The 18,572-nt window shown below is 34.5% G+C and overlaps 1 protein-coding gene across 5 annotated transcripts in view; it reads left to right on the top strand.

Moving 5' to 3' along the window:
* VPS13A (vacuolar protein sorting 13 homolog A) overlaps positions 1-18,572 on the top strand; it is a 244,743-nt gene that overhangs the window by 183,529 nt on the left and 42,642 nt on the right. For all 5 annotated transcript variants that reach the window (XM_066367951.1, XM_066367950.1, XM_066367953.1 and 2 more), the window contains exons 53-60: positions 140-269; positions 1,787-2,019; positions 6,095-6,248; positions 6,934-7,080; positions 7,267-7,348; positions 8,426-8,495; positions 10,142-10,247; positions 17,624-17,737. In XM_066367951.1, coding sequence (XP_066224048.1) covers positions 140-269; positions 1,787-2,019; positions 6,095-6,248; positions 6,934-7,080; positions 7,267-7,348; positions 8,426-8,495; positions 10,142-10,247; positions 17,624-17,737 — 1,036 coding nt within the window. The remainder of the gene's footprint in view (positions 1-139; positions 270-1,786; positions 2,020-6,094; positions 6,249-6,933; positions 7,081-7,266; positions 7,349-8,425; positions 8,496-10,141; positions 10,248-17,623; positions 17,738-18,572) is intronic.

Raw genomic sequence — 18,572 nt, 5'->3', positions numbered from 1 at the left:
AGGAAAAACTTTCAGTCTACTCTTAATAGTAATTATTACAAATCTCAGTTAAGGAACTTGGAATTAACAAGGTATTATTTTAGGTTTTTCATATATTTATATACTTGCACTTACTGCAAATATTTACTTTTTATGTCAGTTCTCTCAGTGAAATAGAAGATTGTCTCCCTCCTGGAAAAGCAGTATTTTATACATGGGCTGATCCAGTGGGCTCTAGAAAGCTGAAGTGGAGTTGTGGAAAAAGCCACGGTGAAGTAACACAAAAGGATGTATGTATTGGGCTGATTATCATGGTGTTCTCTGCACCTATTTTTTTAATGGTATCTCTTTTAGCCTTGCTAGTTTTTAGGCCACACTTCTAAAAGAAACTACCAAAGGTTTTTTTTTTAATTTTTATTAATTTTAATTTATTGTGTCAACATGGATTCAAGTGTCCTACTCAATAAGACTCCCTCACCCGCACACCCTTGTCCCCCATTCCACCCCCTTTGCCTCCACCCCCCCCTCTTCTTCCCTTCCCTTTGGGATATACTGTCCTGTCTAAGGATTTTTAAAGTACTATTGAGACTTTAACTTAACAAAAAATGTATAAAACTGGAAGTAGTTTGTCCTATTTTATCTGCATCATTGTGTGTGTAGAGAGGTGCTTTCAGCATTCACGTCATAAACATAAATTCTTCATTGACGATCATCTTAGTCATTTTTACTTCCGTGAGGAACATCTAGGGATCTACTAACAAAAGAATTTATTTCTGTTAACAACCTATTATTGATTTGTTTTTTCATGATGATAAAATTAACGTAAACATTTTTCAGTAACATTTTCAATGGCTTTCAGAAATTGTTTTATTAAAATTTTATTAGTCTTGCAAAATATGTCTTACTCAACCTCCATTCCAATGTCTTATTTGATCTGTATTTGATCTGTTGATTGGAAATTTTGCTTATTTATGTCATAATTATAGTTGAATTTTATAAAACTAAATCTGAAATCCACTACAAAATATAGAAAGACTTGAGAAATATTTGAAAATAAGTTAGTTTCTTATTTTTTAATGTAGTTTACTGCTATATATTTTATTTTGGAAAGAATTATAAGTAATATGAGTGTCCCTAGATAATGATTTTATGGTAACAACTCCAGATTTTAATTTCAGTGGACTATAACATGAATGAGTACCATATATTAATATTTCTTCTTATCAGAATATTTACTTAACTAGAAATTCATGGATGGCTGTGTTAATTATTAAAATTTTCTATATTTATCTTGTCATTGAAATTCAAGACCCTGGTATCAGCACAATGCTTATATATCAGGGCTTCCTGCAGAATTATTCACCTCTGTGGTGAATATCCATGTTTTATAGAGCATGCAATTGAGATGTCAGATATGTTTTATCTTAGTTAGTTCAGCCCTATAACGAAGTACAAATTTGTGACATAATGCATTGGTTAGCCTTAGAATATTGGAGAAAAAATATTATACTTTGTGTTATTGATAAACATATGCAGGAAAACGAATTAGATTTTCTCAAGATATTAAATAAAAGAACAGTGGATATATCTTCCTGACTAATAACTTTATAATAATAATGGTAGAAGCTAATATCAGATGATTCTGTTCGTGTAAACTTGAAATGTTACACAAATATTTATTTAGTTTGTTCAACCCTATGAAGGTGGTGACATTACTATTCTCATTTTTTAAATGTGAATTCTAACTTTTATATTAAGTGGGATCAAACTCTTACTAATTTTTTATTTTTTGGTGATTTTATTTTAGGATATGATGACACCTATAAATTTGGGGAAAAAGACTATTTATTTAGTTTCATTCTTTGAAGGCTTACAGCGCATTATTTTATTCACTGAAGATCCAAAGGTATTTAAAGTGACATATGAAAATGAAAGAGCAGAACTAGCAGAGCAAGAAATTGTGTTGGCATTACAAGATGTTGGAATTTCTCTTGTCAACAATTATACAAAGCAAGAAGTAGCCTATATTGGCATTACAAGGTTAGACACATTAAAATTTGGATAAATTTAAATGATCAGTACTTAATCATCAAGAATAGTGTTTGTAAATTCTAAAATAATTTAGTTTAACTTTTTTGTTTTGATTAGCCATTGATACTAAGGTAATGCTAATTTAAAATGCTGGTGAGATTCGTTTTTTTCTCTGAGGGATACAGTTATAGCAAAAATCAAATTTATAAACCCTTCTTTGTATTGTTCATTCTCTCAGCTCTCTATAAAGTTAGTTTTATTCAACATATCAGAAGTATACTTTTTTTCTTTAACATGTCACAAAGTTATTCTACCAAAATGCAGGGTAAATTATAGAAGCTCCTTAAATAATTGTTGAAGGGATAAAGACCAATTTCATTCCAATTTGACCTTGGCACTTTAAGATCTAATAAGATGAAGCTATATTTAACATTTCCCATGTAAGTCATCACTAGTTCATAAACACTTAAAGTAAAATTAATTGATGTGGATTAGTAGCTAATTTGAGAGCATTTCTGAATTTCAGTCTCTATAACCAGGATAATGTTGTTTCAATCTTTTAATTTAAACTACTAAATAAATATATATATTAAATGTGTATAATACAGATTCAAATTTGTTTTTCTCTGAAAATGCATCCAGAAATGCCCCTCACTCCTCATTAAATGGAATCCATTTTAAAAGGAGTATTAAAAACTATTTTGTTAGAATTCTTTATTGTTCTAAAAAATGTGTTTATTATTTAGACAAAAATGTCAAGTAGACAACTAATTTTAAGCCTATTATACCTGTCATGGGCTATGTCCTATGCTGTGGTATGAATGCAAGTGAGAATAATATGTCTCCCTACCTTTCTTTTTAATAAGTGAATATAAATTTTAGAAGGAATAAATAGACTACTTAAATAAAATTAAATAACTTACATTCTAAAACAGAAACACTGAAGTAATTTTAGAATGAGGTTAAGTTTTTTTCTGTATTTAATTCTTTCAGCAATTTTCAGTGAATTAGATTTGTTACATTCATTCTCCCATAGGTTATTGTTTCATACTTTGTCCTTTTGTAAACCTCCATTCCCTCTCTCGGCTCACTGCCTTGCATCCCATTGCACTGAGAAAGTTGAAGCAATCCAAAACAAGCTTTCAAAGGTCTATCCCCCCAATATCAACTTCCTACTCACCAGCATTGATTACCTGCATACTGTGCCAACATATTTACCCACAGTTATCATAGGTATATTACCCTGTTCCCCCAAAATCAGACATCCCCCCAAAATAAGACCTAGTGCAATTTTTTTCAAGCTTAGAAATATAAGGCCGGCCCTGGCCGGTTGGCTCAGTGGCAGAGCATCAGCCTGGCGTGCAGGACTCCTGGGTTCGATTCCCCGCCAGGACACACAGGAGAAGCACCCATCTGCTTCTCTACCCCTCCCCTTCTCCTTCCTCTCTGTCTCTCTTTTCCCCTCCCGCAGCCAGGCTCCGTTGGAGCAAAGTTGGCCGGGGCGCTGGGGGTGGCTCTATGGCCTCTGCCTCAGGCGCTAGAGTGGCTCTGGTTGCAACAGAGCGTCGCCCCCTGGTGGGCATGCCCGGTGGATCCTAGGCAGTCTGTCTGACTGCCTCCCCGTTTCCAACTTCAGAAAAATACAAAAAAGAAAAAAAAAGAAATATTAGGCCTCCTTTGAAAATAAGACCTAGCACATCTTTAGGAGCAATAATTAATATAAGACATTGTCTTATTTTCGGGGAAACAAGGTAACCGATTGTTGTACATAGAAATAGTCACAAGAAATTCTTGATGGAATTCAGAGTTTGGCTGATTATGCTGATGTTTTGATGACATGAATACAGTATATTAATGTTGATTTTTTTGTTCAACAATAAATGTGAATTCTTGTTCATGGAAAAGGAAAAATAGACATCCCCTGAAAATAAGACCTAGAGTGTCTTTAGGAGCAAAAATTAATATAAGACACCATCTCATTTTCTGGGAAACACGGTATATGTGCTCCTATTTAAACAAAATTTTCAACCTTTGCATTGTATTCTGTTCCTTCCTACCTCTTGAGACACTGATCCAGCACTTCTCTTCTTGTCTCTCCTATGTCGGTAGTTTCTGGCTCTCTTCTGGGTTGTTCCCATTATATTATTTCTCTAAACAAATACATTTGCTTGAGCCTACTTTCCCTGCTACCTACTGCCTATTTCTTTGTTTCCTTTTATAGCCAAACTACCCAAAGTATTGTCCTTTACAGAAGAGTTAAACATATTCATCATGTTTAATTCTTTTTACCCGTTTTTTTTTTTTCTTTAATCACTACAAATAGGCTTTTGTAGTGATTAAAAACATCTCAATATACCATTAAATGGTGTTGTCAGGATCACCCTACAGATCTGTGTATTGCCAGGTTCAGTGTACAATTCCCCTGATGTTTAAGTTCATAACATTTAACACATCTTTTCTTTGACTTAGCTTCCAATAGTCCTCACCATCTTAATTTTTCTTTCTATCCCAGCATGCTCAGTCTCATTGGTTTATTCCTTGTCTTTTCCACTGCTTAATATTGGGTGCCGTGCGGCCCTCAGACCTTAGTCCTCGTCTCTGTTTCAGATTTATGATTTCAAATACCACATATATGCCAAACATTTCTAGAAATACATCTTCAGCCAGATTTTTCCCCCTGAACTCCAAGTTTATATATCCAACTGCCTACATAAAATTTCTACTCATATAACATAAGAGACTTCTCAAACTTCATATGCTTAAAACCTAAACTGTATTTCCCCATATATAAGACAGTCCCATGTATACGATGCACCTTAATTTTGGGGCCCACAATTTGAGGAAAAAAGTATTACATAAAGTTGAACTCAAGTTTTATTCATCATAAAATTTATACAACTCCCCATCACTGTCAAAACTCCTTTAGCTTGTCCTCATCTGTGTCTGATGACGAATCACTGTTTTCAACAATGATTGCAAAAACACATGTGAAAAGCGGGAAATGCAAGTAAAAAAGTCTACAGCCACTGTATAAGACGCACCCAGTTTTTAGACCCCAAATTTTTGGAAAAGGTGTGTCTTATACATGGGGAAATACAGTAATTCTGATCTTCTACCGAAACCAGCCTCCCCATTGAAGTTAATGACAACTACACATTCTTCTAGTTGTTCAAGCCAAAAACTTTGGAATCATCTTGATTTATCTCTTTATCTCAAACCCCATATCTAATGCACCTAGAATTTCTGTGCTGGCTCTGCCTTCAAAATACACATAGAATCTGACTAGTTTTTACATCACTGTTATCACTCTAGGCAGGGCCATCCCCATTTCTCTCCCAGCTTACCATATCAAACTCCTAGCCAGCTTTTCTGCTTCTAGCCGTTATCCCCGTTTTCCTTTCCCCCATCCCAGCAGTATATTCCTAACAAAGCTTAAGTCAGGACATGTCACTGATCTATTCATAATCTTTCAATGGTTCTAAACTCAAAGTCTTTACAATATCCCAGAAGTATTTCCCATTATTTGAACTCTCGCTATCTGACTTACTCCTCTTTTACTCTTAATATGTTCCAGGTATGCCCGCTTCCTTGCTCTTCTGCATGCACTATAGGTGTGCTCTAACTGATCCCTCTACTTGAAATGTTTTCCTGTTGTCTTCTGGATAAACTCCTGCTCTCCTTTAAGGTTGTTGAAATCTCAACAACCCATGACACCCCTGTTGACCTCTCTATTTTAATACTGTGACCCCACAACCTTGCATATCCCAGTACTCCGTATCGACCACCATCTACTTTTTCTCTTTCAAAAGCATTTCAACTCCTGTGTTAAAACATGCTAATTTACTATATTTGTCTACCACTCTTCTGCTAAAGTTCCAGAATGGCAAAGACGTTCACTGATAAGTTTTTTTACCACCTGGAATGGTCCCGAAGTGGGAATTTAATGATTGTTTGCATGAACTCATGTTTTTTAACTTGTAATGAGCTTGTTTATAATTGAAGATATTGCAAAATTTTTACTAAAGGTTTTGTAATTGATGTAATAAACCAGTTGAAATGAAAATGTATTTTGCTTTCTTGTAAGTTCTGATGTGGTTTGGGAGACAAAGCCCAAGAAGAAAGCAAGGTGGAAGCCAATGAGTGTAAAGCACACTGAGAAGTTGGAGAAAGAATTTAAGGAATATACTGAATCTTCACCTTCAGAAGATAAGGTTATTGAGTTGGACACTAATACTCCGGTAATACTTTTTAGTACTGATATGAAGCTTTAATTTTTATCTGTTGTAATTAGGTTAATCATTAGTGGATTTTTAAGGAAAGTCTTATTTCCCTATAAAAATGAATGCTGTCATACATACTTTACATGAAATATTTTATTTTTTTAAATGTCTATTGATTTTAGCAAGAGAGGAAAGGGGAGGGAGAGAAAATGAGGGAGGGAGGGAAGAACAACAATCTATTTTTATATGTGCCCTGACCAGTGATCGAACTGGAACTGTGCTGTGAGACCATGGTCTAACCAACCGAGCTATCTGTCTAGGGCTATATAAAATATTTTAAATGAATAGTTATGTTTTAAAAACCTAGGCTTTCTTTAGAGATACTAATGATCTATTTCTTGGGTAACAAGCCAATACATTTTATTTATTTGTTTAATTGCTAAGGTTATTTTATCTTTTATCAATTGTTTTTGGTAAATTTTAGTAAGTTTACATAAATGGTGAGACAAGCTATAAGTAATATCTAAATACTTTTGTGAATTCTATGAATATGGGTTATAAAGATCTGAATCTAAACCTAATCAAATGTTTAGCTTGTTATTTTAAATAATATTTTAAATTTTTTTGGTACAGATTCTAATTTTAATCAATTATGAGTAAAGAGAAATTCTATGTTTTTTTGGGGGGATGGCATATTTTTCAGGTTCGCTTTACACCTAGTGGTACAAACATGAAAATTCTGCAGCCACATATAATAGCTATACGAAGAAATTACCTACCGGCATTAAAAGTGGAATATAACACGTCTGCACATCAGTCATCATTTAGAATTCAAATTTATAGAATACAGGTGAGTCTGAGAAGGTAAAGGACCATGGCAATACATTAATGTATTCCTGTGGTCTGTTTTAGCACTTCCATTTACGTGTGCAACTGGATTATTTTACTCCTCTACTTCTTAAATCTTGTTATTCTTATCAGGTTCTATAATTAAGATAAATATACTGACCTGTTTTTGTTTTTTTAATTTTCTTAGATCCAAAACCAGATACATGGGGCTATATTTCCATTTGTATTTTATCCTATTAAACCTCCCAAGTCGGTCACAATGGATTCAGGTTTGTTGATATTTTTAGATTGCCATAAAATGGTTCTATTTGCTATTTGGTATATTCTATAAAAATATGAAATGAAACCATTTTACTCAGCTAACCTCAACAAAACTCTGAGTGAATATTAGAGAAAAGATTAATAAGATATATATTTAAAATTTTTAGAAGTATTTTTAAATATTACGAATTTTAAATCTCTGATTTATAAGCCGCTCGGACCTTTGAATAAATTGTAAGAAAGTTCAACTTCAGATTGTTTTCTGACCACAGAAAGTATCTTATAATCTCCAGATGAGAATGACTGAGAGATCCTTTCTTCCATCTTCTTCCCCTTCACTTTCATCTTTCTTTGCTGTTCCTCTCCCCCTCACTTTCTCTTCCCTGTCCACTACCCTGCTTCCCTCGCCTCTCTTTTTGCTTTCCACCCCCACCTCCATACCACTGACTGTATAAGGGAAAATTCATAGTCTGCTTGGAAGCTTTTTTACCGGTATACATGCCCATGTCCTTCCATCTAGAAATCCGGGACAAGATCTTGAAATTTATGTTTTCACGAAATTTCCCCGATGATTCTAATGCTTGCTTCAAGGGGAAGTGGGGCTGGCTGAGGGGGTGGAACAAAAAAGGACAAAAAAACAAAACGAGACGCTAATGGACACGGACAACCATGTGGTGCTTTTAGGGGTAGTATAGGGGGATACGGGGTGGGGGATAAATGGTGATGGGCGGAGACTTGACCTTTGGGTGTGAACACAATATATTGTACAGAGGATGTAGAATAGTGCACCTGAAACCTGTATAATTTTGTTAACCAGTGTGACACCAATAAATTCAATTAAGTAAATAAAATAAAATCACTAATTTAAAGGATTAATAATCCTTAGAGTGAATATAATTACAAAAACAACCCTGGAGTCTGAAATTAAGATTGTAATGGATCATACAAATGTTAGTAATTTTTAGATACCCATAATTTAGTAAATAATTTAGTTGGCCATTGTGATGTGTATTACATTGCAAGAAAATGTTTATTATCTTTTGTTTACAGCATCATGGCATTAATCATATTGTTAACCCCTACAGCACCAAAGCCCTTTACAGATGTCAGTATTGTCATGAGATCTGCAGGGCATTCCCAGATAACACGTATTAAGTAAGTGTTTTAAGATGATTCTTGTGCGTTTATATAATGTTTAGGTTTAAAAATGTGAATTTTTTTTTAAATGTGAATTAATTGTACTTTTAAAAAAATAAATTTCGGACCCTGGCCATTCTGCTCAATGGATAGTGCATCAGTCCTGCATGCAGACATCTGGGTTCAATCCCTAGTCAGGGCACACAAGAGAAGCAACCATCTGCTTCTCCCCCTCTTTCTCTCCCCCTTTTCTCCTTCTTCTCCTCCTGCAGCCAGTGGCTTGATTGGTTAGAGCATTGGCCCTGGGCACTGAGGATAAGTCAGTTTTGCAAGCTTGTCAACCTCAGGCACTAAAAATAGCTCTGTTGATTTGAGCATAGGCCCCAACAGGAAGGTGCTGGGTGGATCCCAGTCAGGGTGCATATGGGAGTCTGTCTCCCTATCTTCTCTCCTCTCACTTAAAATAAAAAATAAATAAATAAATTTTAGATGATTCAGAGATTTATGTGTAAAATAATGAATTATAAAGGTCATAGAAAAAGTCTTTTTAGAAAAAATTTTTTAATGATCAAGAGAGAGACACACAAAGAGACAGAGACAGAGAGGAAAGAAGAGAGATGAGAAGCATCAAGTCATAGTTTTGCATCACTTTAGTTGTTCATTGCTTGCTTCTCATTCGTGCCTTGACCAGGAGCCTCCAGCTGAGCCAATGACCCCTTGCTCAAGTCAGTGACCTTTGGCTCAAGTCAGCAATTTTTGGGCTGAAGCCAGTAATTATGGAATCATGTCTATGATCCCACAATCAAGCCGGTGACCCTTGCACTCAAACTGGTGAGCCTGCACTCAAGCCAGCCATGCTCAAGCAGGTGACCTCGGGGTTTCAAACATAAGTCCTCAGCATCCCAGGTCAATGCTCTGTCCATGGCATCACCACCTGGTCAGGCTAGAAAAGTTCTATTAATTATTTTATAATTATGGAGAATCAGAAGACTCTGAATGAAATACACATAGGTGTTAACAGTAGTCATTTCTAAATTAAGGGAGTTTTATTATATTTTTTATTTGTTTTCTTTCCTAAGTTCTCTGTGATGGCTGCATATTGGTTTAGAAACAAGAAAGAAGATAGTATTTTCAAATTCAGTCACCACCCAGTCCAAGAAATACAACATTTACAGAAACAGTCATCTATATAGTATTCCCTATTTCTTATTTTCTTTACCTTATCACCAGGACAAGCACTATTTTTATTCCTTTGCTTTTTAAATAATAGTTGTATATGTGTGACTAAACATTATTATAATAAGTTTTCCTTTTTTCCCCCTAATTAAAAAAAATTCAAACTCTACATATTTTCTTGGGACTGGCTTTTTTCATTAAACTTTTTATTATAATTTATTCATTTTGTTATATGTAGCTAGAGTTTATTCATAATCGTTAATAAATAATATTTTATCTGTCTATCAAGTTTACTTACAGATTTCCTCTCTGTAGGCATTTTCATACTTTAGTTTGTTGCTATTATGAACAGTGTTGCCATGACAGTTATCTTTCCAGAGAATTATTCTCCTGGAAAGTTCTAAGTTTCAACATTCTAATATTTAGTACTTATTTCTCACCTAATTTTCTAATTGATGATCTTTCATGTTTTCTACTGTGTAATATAGGTACTTCAAAGTGTTGATCCAAGAAATGGATCTCCGGTTAGATCTTGGGTTTGTCTATGCTTTAGCAGAACTTATGACGGAAGCTGAAGTAACTGAAAAAACGGAGGTAAGACTTAAAATAATAGCATTGATAGGAAGGATTAGGAAAAGAAGACTTAGAAAAATAATATCCTTATAAATTCTTAAAAGTATTAAAATTGTTTCATTTTTTTTTCTTTTTTTCTTTTTATTTTAATTTTTCTGAAGCTGGAAACGGGGAGAGACAGTCAGACAGACTCCCGCATGCGCCCAACCGGGATCCCCCGGCACACCCACCAGGGGGCGATGCTCTGCCCCTCCGGGGCGTCGCTCTGTTGCTACCAGAGCCACTCCAGCGCCTGGGGCAGAGGCCAAGGAGCCATCCCCAGCGCCCGGGCCATCTTTGCTTCAATGGAGCCTCGGCTGTGGGAGGGGAAGAGAGAGAGAGAGAGGAAGGAGAGGGGGAGGGGTGGAGAAGCAGATGGGCACTTCTCCTGTGTGCCCTGGCCGGGAATCAAACCCGGGACTTCTGCACTCCAGGCCGACGCTCTACCACTGAGCCAACCGGCCAGGGCCAAAATTGTTTCATTTTAAAAATATGATTTTTATTATACTGCTGTGGTAAATACATTGACAGAAAACACATTTTCAAATTATACAAGTCAAGAATTATCTTGGCGAGATTACATACAAGCAAGCTAAGTTAAAATAGCCTTTTTAAAGTGAGTTAGCAAATAGGAGGAAAGTTTTAAGGCAATAGTAGAAGAAAGGGGATAGTCAATCATGTTCACATTACTGTTATTTTTCTATTACTGTCTTGGATTACTTTTGTTTAGATTGATAAATTTTGTCGTGACCAAGATATTAAATGAAAGAAGAGATGAGGCAAATAAAAGGTAGTATCTTGTTTGTGACTGTGATTGGAAGGCTATAAAATCACAGTGATAAGGTAGATCAGATATGGTATCTTTTACAGTGCCCGTCTAGAAAGAATTCTGAAGATAAGACAAACTACATGGATAAAGATAAAGAACAAGGGCAACGATGCTTTTATTTTCTTTTAATACTTTTATTATGATATAGTTTACATACCATATATTTTATCCATTTAAAGTATTCAAATCAATAGTTCTTAGTGGATTTACAGAGTTACATGACCATCACCACTAATTCTAGAACTTTTTCACCACCCCAAAAAGAAATCATTCTAGCCCCGTGCAACCACTACTATACAGTGTGTTCGTAAAGTCATGGTGCACTTTTGACCAGTCACAAGAAAGCAACAAAAGACAATAGAAATGTGAAATCTGCACCAAATAAAAGGAAAACTCTCCTAGTTTCATACCTATTCAGTGCAGTTCTATGTGGGCTCACGCAAAGATTTTTTAGGGCTCCTTAGGTAGCTATCCCGTATAGCCTCTACAGACTCGTCACTGACTGATGGCCTACCAGAAATCACGTTGCACTTTGGTCAAGGATTCAAATTTAGCGAGCCACAGAACACACTGAACTTTCCTTTGTACTGTCCACATCTCGACTGGCATGGCCGTGGGCTACTCCACTGTATACACGGTGTTACGTCATCATCTGCACATGTGCACATGCTGCCACATCATCCTTTAGAAACTGGGAGGGTTTTCCTTTTATTTGGTGCAGATTTCACATTTCTATCGTCTTTTGTTGCTTTCCTGTGATGGTCAAAAGTGCACCATGACTTAAGGGCACATTGTGCTTTCTGTCTATAGGTTTTCCTGTTCTAGATATTTCATATTAATAAAAGCATACATTGTGTAGTCTTTTTTGATGGGATTCTTTTGCTTTGCATAATGTTTTTAAGGTTCATTTATGTTGTAGCATGTATTAGCACTTCAATTTTTTAATGGCCAAGTAATATTTTATTGTATGGATATGCCACATTTTGTTTTTCCATTTATCAGTCATTGGACATTTGGGCTGTTTTTACATCTTGGCTATTACAAATAGTGTTTCTATGAGTATCTGTATACAAATTTTTATGTGAACATATGTTTTTATTTCTCTTGGGTGTAAACCTAGGAGTGGAATTGGTAGAAACATGGCAGCTCTGTTTAATCATTTTAGGACTGCCAGGTTTCCGTAGTGGCTGTACCTTTTTGCATTGTTACCAAAATGTATGAGGATTCTTATTTCAGTAAACACATCCTTACCAATACTATTATCTGTCCTTTTGATTCTAGCTGTCCTTGTGGGTGTGAAGTAGTATATTGTGGTTTGGATTTGCATTTACCTGATGAATCATGATGATGAGCATCTTTTGATGTGTTAATTGACTATTTGTTTATCTTCTGTGGAGAGATGTCTATTCAGATACTTTGCCTATTGTTTAATGTGTAGTCTCCCTTTTATTGAGTTGTAAAAGTTCTTTATATATTCTGAATTCAAGTCCTGTATCAGATACATGATATGTAAATATTTTCTCATTTTTTGTATTGTGTTTTATTTTATGGTGTCTTTGAAGCACAAAAGCTTTAATATTAATAAAGTCCAAATTATTTCTTTGTTGTTGTTCATGTATTGCTCTCATTTCTAAGAGTCCTTTGTCAAATCCAGGGTTATGAAGATTTAGCCCTATATTAAGAGTTTTAAAGTTTTAGCTCTTATAAATAGGTCTTTCATCTATTTTGAGTTAAGTTTTATATATATACGATGTGAGATAAAGAGTACCACATCAGTGTTTAGCATTTGGCTATCAGTTGTCTCAATACTATTTGTTGAAAAGACTATTTATTCTCCATTAATGGTCTTGATACCATTGTCAAGACCATCAGTTGATCATAGATACATGATTTTATTCTAATGATTTATATGTCCATTCTTTTGCCAGTACTACATTGTCTTGATTATTGTTATGTGGTGAGTTTTGAAATTGAAAAGTGTAAGTCCGCCATTTTTTTTATTTTTCAAGATTGTTTTCCCTATTTTGGGTCCCTTTGTAATTTCATATGAGTTTTAGAATCAGCTTGTCAGCTTTTTTAGAAGTCGGGGATACGACCAGGATTATATTGACTCCACAGATCAATTTTTTTTTTAATAAATTTTTATTAATGTTAATGGGATGACATTAATAATTCAGGGTACATATATTCAAAGAAAACATGTCTAGGTTATCTTCTCATTAAATTATGTTGCATACCCCTCGCCCAGAGTCAGATTGTCCTCTGTCACCCTCTATCTAGTTTTCTCTCCACAGATCAATTTTTAAGGGGTATTGCCATCTGAACAGTATTAAGCCTTCCAATCCTTGGACATGAAATGTTTTCCATTTATGTAGATCTTCTTTATTTTCTTTCAATGATGTTTTATAGTTCTCAGTGTATGAGTTTTATACTTCTTTTGATATAATCACTTCTGAGTATTTTATTCTTTTTAAGGTATGATGAAGGAAATTGTTTTCTTACTCTCATTTTTGGATTGTTCATTGAAATGTAAAGAAATACAATTGATTTCTTGTTTGTTGATCTTGTATTCTGCAACTTAACTGAACTTATTAGCACTGATTGTTATTTTGAGGAATCTTTAAGGTTTTCTGTATATAAGATCATGTCTGAGAATAGAGGTAGTGTCACCTCTTCCTCTCTAATCTGGATACCTTTTGTTTCTTTTTCTTTCCTAATTCCCCTGCTAGAATCTATAGTACAACATTGAATAAAAGTGCCAAGAGCAGCCTGACCAGGCAGTGGCGCAGTGGATAGAGCATCGGACTGGGACACGGATGACCCAGGTTCAAGACCCCGAGGTTGCCAGTTTGTGCATAGGCTCATCTGGTTTGAGCAAGGCTCACCAGCTTGATCCCAAGGTCGCTGGCTCAAGCAAGGGGTCACTCAATCTACTGTAGCCCCCTAGTCAAGGCACATATAAGAAAGCTATCAATGAACAACTAAGGTGCCACAACGAAGAATGATGCTTCCCATCTCATTTCCCTTCCTGTCTGTCTTTCCGTAGCTGTCCCTCTCTCTGACTCTCTCTGTCTCTGTCACACACAGAAAAAAGTCCCAAGAACAGACACTTTTGCTTTATTTCTGATCTTAAGGGAAAGCTTTCAGTTTTTCTCCATTATGATTTTGATGATGGATTGATTTTTTGTAGATGCCCTGTTTCAGGTTGAGTTCTCTTCTGCTTCTAGTTTGTGTAGCATTTTTATGAAACTGTTGAAATTTGTCACATGCTTTTTCTGTGTTTATTGGAATGATCTTGTGTTTTTTATTTTTATTCTATTGATATATTTTATTATATTGGATGTTAAAACATTTCTGTATTACTTGATACTTGGTCATGTGCATGATATATATATATGTATATATATATATGTATATATATGTATGTATGTGTATATATATATATACACATATATATATATATGGCTGGAGTTGGTTTGCTAGGATTTTGCTGATGGTTTTATGTTTATATTCATAAAGAACCTGGTCTGTCATTGTAGGCCCAACAATATAGGATATATATTAGTCAATCAGTTGCTTTTTAAACTAGTCAAGAGAAGAAAGGGAAAAGATTATGTATTGATAGTGTATTTTATAATTGCATAATTACTTTTACCAGTGCTTTTTTTTTTTAATTTTTAAATAATTTTATTTTTTTAATGGGGCACCATCAATAAATCAGGATACATATATTCAAAGATAACAAGTCCAGGTTATCTTGTCGTTCAATTATGTTGCATACCCATCACCCAGAGTCAGATTGTCCTCTGTCACCTTCTATCTAGTTTTCTTTGTGCCCCTCCCCCTCTCCCTCCCCCCCCCCCCCCCCCCCCGTAACCACCACACTCTTATCAATGTCTCTTAGTTTCACTTTTATGTCCCACCTACGTATGGAATAATGCAGTTCCTGGTTTTTAAATTTGGATTCTGATTACCATTTGGGGTCACTTGCTTTCAGCCTAATGAATATCTTTATATTTCTTGTAAGGTAGATCTGCTACCAACAAATTATCTCAGTGTTTTTAAGTTTGGGAATGTCTTTATGTCCTTTCATTTTGAAAAATAGCCATGCTGGATATAGGATTCTTTGTTGACAGGTTTTTCTTCTTTGAGCACTTTGAATGTTATTTTACTTCTTATCTCCTTGTTTCTTCCATACATATCTGTGGACATCTTTGCATTTATTGCACTTGGAGTTTATTGAGCTTCATGGATATGTAGTTTAGTGGTTGTTGTTCTTTTAAAATAAATTTGGAAGTTTTTAGCCATTATTTCTTCAAGTATTTATTTCTATTCCTTTCATCTCACCTGTCTGAAAATTCTATATTGAAAATGTCATATGTTTAATGATGTCCCACATTTTTCTGAGACTATTCATTTTTCTTCATTCTTTTTTCTCTGTTCTTCAGATTGTATAATCTGTAACAATGTATCTTCAAGTTTATTAATGAAGTGAAGCATTTAATTTAGTATATATGAAGCATTTAAATATTTTCTACCAGTTCAAATCCACCGTTGAATCATTCTAGTTGATTTTCCACTTTTGTTTTACTTTCCAACTCCAGAATTTCTGTTTGGTCCTTTTATATGATTTCTCTCTCCATGTTGATATTCTCTATTTGATGTGACATTGTCATCATACTTCCCTTTATTTCTCTAACTATAACCATATTTTGTTCCTTCAGTTCTTGGAAAATATTTATAATGGTTACTTTGATGTCTTTTTCTTTTAAATCCAGTCCGGTCACTTTCACAGGCAGTTTCTATTGCCAACATTGTTTTCTAGTAGATGAGTCGTACATACATTCCTGTGTTGTTGCATATTTCACAATATTTGGTTGACACTGGACATTCTTGATAATATACTGGATACTGGTCCCCTCCCCCAAAGCTTATATTGTTATTAGTTTATTTATTCATTCAGTGACTGGGTGAATTATTTTATTGAAGACTTTCTGCCTATAACCCTACCTTTTCCAGAGTTTAGCTTTAAATATTTTTCCTCAGGGAGGTAGAGATATGGGGTACCCATGGTTACCCTGGGGTAACTGGTTTTGTCATGGCTCTGTTATCTCTTTTCATGACCCACACTGTTAAACTTCACCAGTGTCTGGCTGATTGCTTTTTTTCAAAATGTCTGGGGCATAAATTGCTCTATAGGCTAACCTAATCAATTTGATCTTCTTTGAAGAGATTTATCTGGAATTAGTGTTTGATATTTGTTCTGACCCCAAGGGGACTCCTAAATTATTCCTTTACTCAATTTTCCCATGAAAACTAACAGGCTTACAGTTTAGCTTGTATCTTTATTGATTTTCCTCCCAGATGTCTTTGACCACAACATCCACCATTTTTAGAGCAGTCTTAAGGCTAGAACTTCACACTGTTGTAAATAAAGTCAGTTTCTTTGAGATTAGGAACTATCTATTTTAAAGTCTGTTTCTCCCCCAGGTAAAATCTCTAAACCAGAGTTTTGGGGCTTGGAGTGGGACCCCAGTGTTCTTAGTGGTGTCACACTGAAGTAGACTGTGCAGGAGGAAGAAGCGCTCCCCTCCCTCCCCCATTATTTAACAGCTAGTAGCTAGGGTAGGGTGAGAATCCTGGCATCTGTGTCTTCCAGGAAGAATGTTCTCCAGTTGGAGTCTGGGCAGAGAGGTAGCCTGTGTTCTTGGATGTACCAATGTAGAGTGGGATTCTAGCTTATTGAGCCAGAAGGGAAAATTGAGACCCCAGACTCACATTTTTTACCAAATTTTTATAGATTTTTAAAATAAATGTTTCATTTGCTTATACCCTTAAGACCATTCATAGAAACCTTAAATATTTATTTGGTTTTTTTAATAAATTTTATCAGTTTTACTGGGGAGCTAGTTTAAAGAGCTTCTCACACTGTCATCCTAGAAGTCAATGTCTATATATACTTTTAATAAGGCTCACATTTTGATGTTTTTGTTAATAGACTAAAATGTGAATGTTGGGCCATTTCTTAACACACAGATATAACTTAGGTTTATGTTTAGAAGAGAAGTAGTATTGATTAGAAAGAATGAAAGTACTAATCACTTTCTGAAAAATTATTTTTAATACCTCCCCCTTTGGATTATATTAATGGCCTCTATAGTATATGTCAGTAAGGCATTAAGCAAAAAGCCACACACGGACAATGTATTTTTAAAAATATTTCTAAAACAGTGTTGATGGATTGGATTAGTGGCCTTTTGGAATAAAATCTACAGTCACATGAGGTAAAGCTTAGTGTGTTTTAATGGATTGGGTGGAAACATAGAAGATATGCTTATCAGTTTGTGAGTGACAAAGATAACTTTCCTAGCAATAGAAATATTAGTTTCTCTCCTGGGGAAGTAACTTTCTAATTATGAATAATATTGAATCTGAATATTATAGGGGAATGTTCTGCAGTGTGTGAGCTATTGGCTTATTCATGAAGATAAGGTTCCTTGAGTTTTTAATATTTTATATTCCTTTATAGGTTGAACTTTTTCATAAAGATATAGAAGTTTTCCAAGAAGACTATAAAACAGTTTCATTAGTAGATTCATCACAAGTCAGTCTCTATGAGTACTTTCATATATCTCCTATCAAGGTAGGGCAAAATAAGTTCTTTTTATTATCTATGATAATCTGGGTAATAGCAAATTTACTGGGTCTGTTGGGTAGATCTTCAATAGCTATAAATTCTATAACTCCACAGTTATAAATATAAATAACAAAGTAACAATCCTTTCAAATTTTTATTCTTACAATACTTTCCACCATGTGAAAATAGTAGTGGAGCCACTTACAACATGTGTTTATATTTGTTTATGTCCTGACCTGACAATATATTATTGTAGTGTCAAGATGTTTAATGACAGTTTTCCAAATGTTGTGTATTGTGTGTATATGTTTTTCTTTTAATTGAATTATAATTGACACAAAACATTATATTCATTTCAGGTGTAGAGTGTAATGATTCAATATTTGTATACACTATGAAATGATCATCACAGCATGTTACCACCTGTCACTATACAGTATTATACATTTTCTTCTTGTAATGAGAACTTTTAAGATTTACTGTCTTAGCAACTTTCAAATATGCAATACAGTAGTAACTATAGTGTATAAGTTTTAATTTACAAAATATTAAGATTTGAAGAGTGAATGGTACTAAACTTAAGTTCTTAACAGAAAGTTTCTGTGAGTTACTTACTGAATAATTGATGAATATTATTGTATAACAGTGTAAATAGTGTGTATAGCACATAATTCGAAAGTACTTTTTAACTAGCTTCATTCTGCTTAGTTCTAATAGTTGAAACATTTACTTATGAAGATAGTTATTTTCAACAACTCTAAACTTCCAGATTATTGTCATTAAAAAGTGTAAAAATTAATATTTCCCTAGGGTTACCAAAAGAATTGGATTGAACTAAATA

This window comes from Saccopteryx leptura, chromosome 2, assembly GCF_036850995.1.
Source record: "Saccopteryx leptura isolate mSacLep1 chromosome 2, mSacLep1_pri_phased_curated, whole genome shotgun sequence".
Classification (NCBI taxonomy): Eukaryota; Metazoa; Chordata; class Mammalia; order Chiroptera; family Emballonuridae; genus Saccopteryx; species Saccopteryx leptura.
This window is presented reverse-complemented; position numbering and strand designations above follow the sequence as displayed.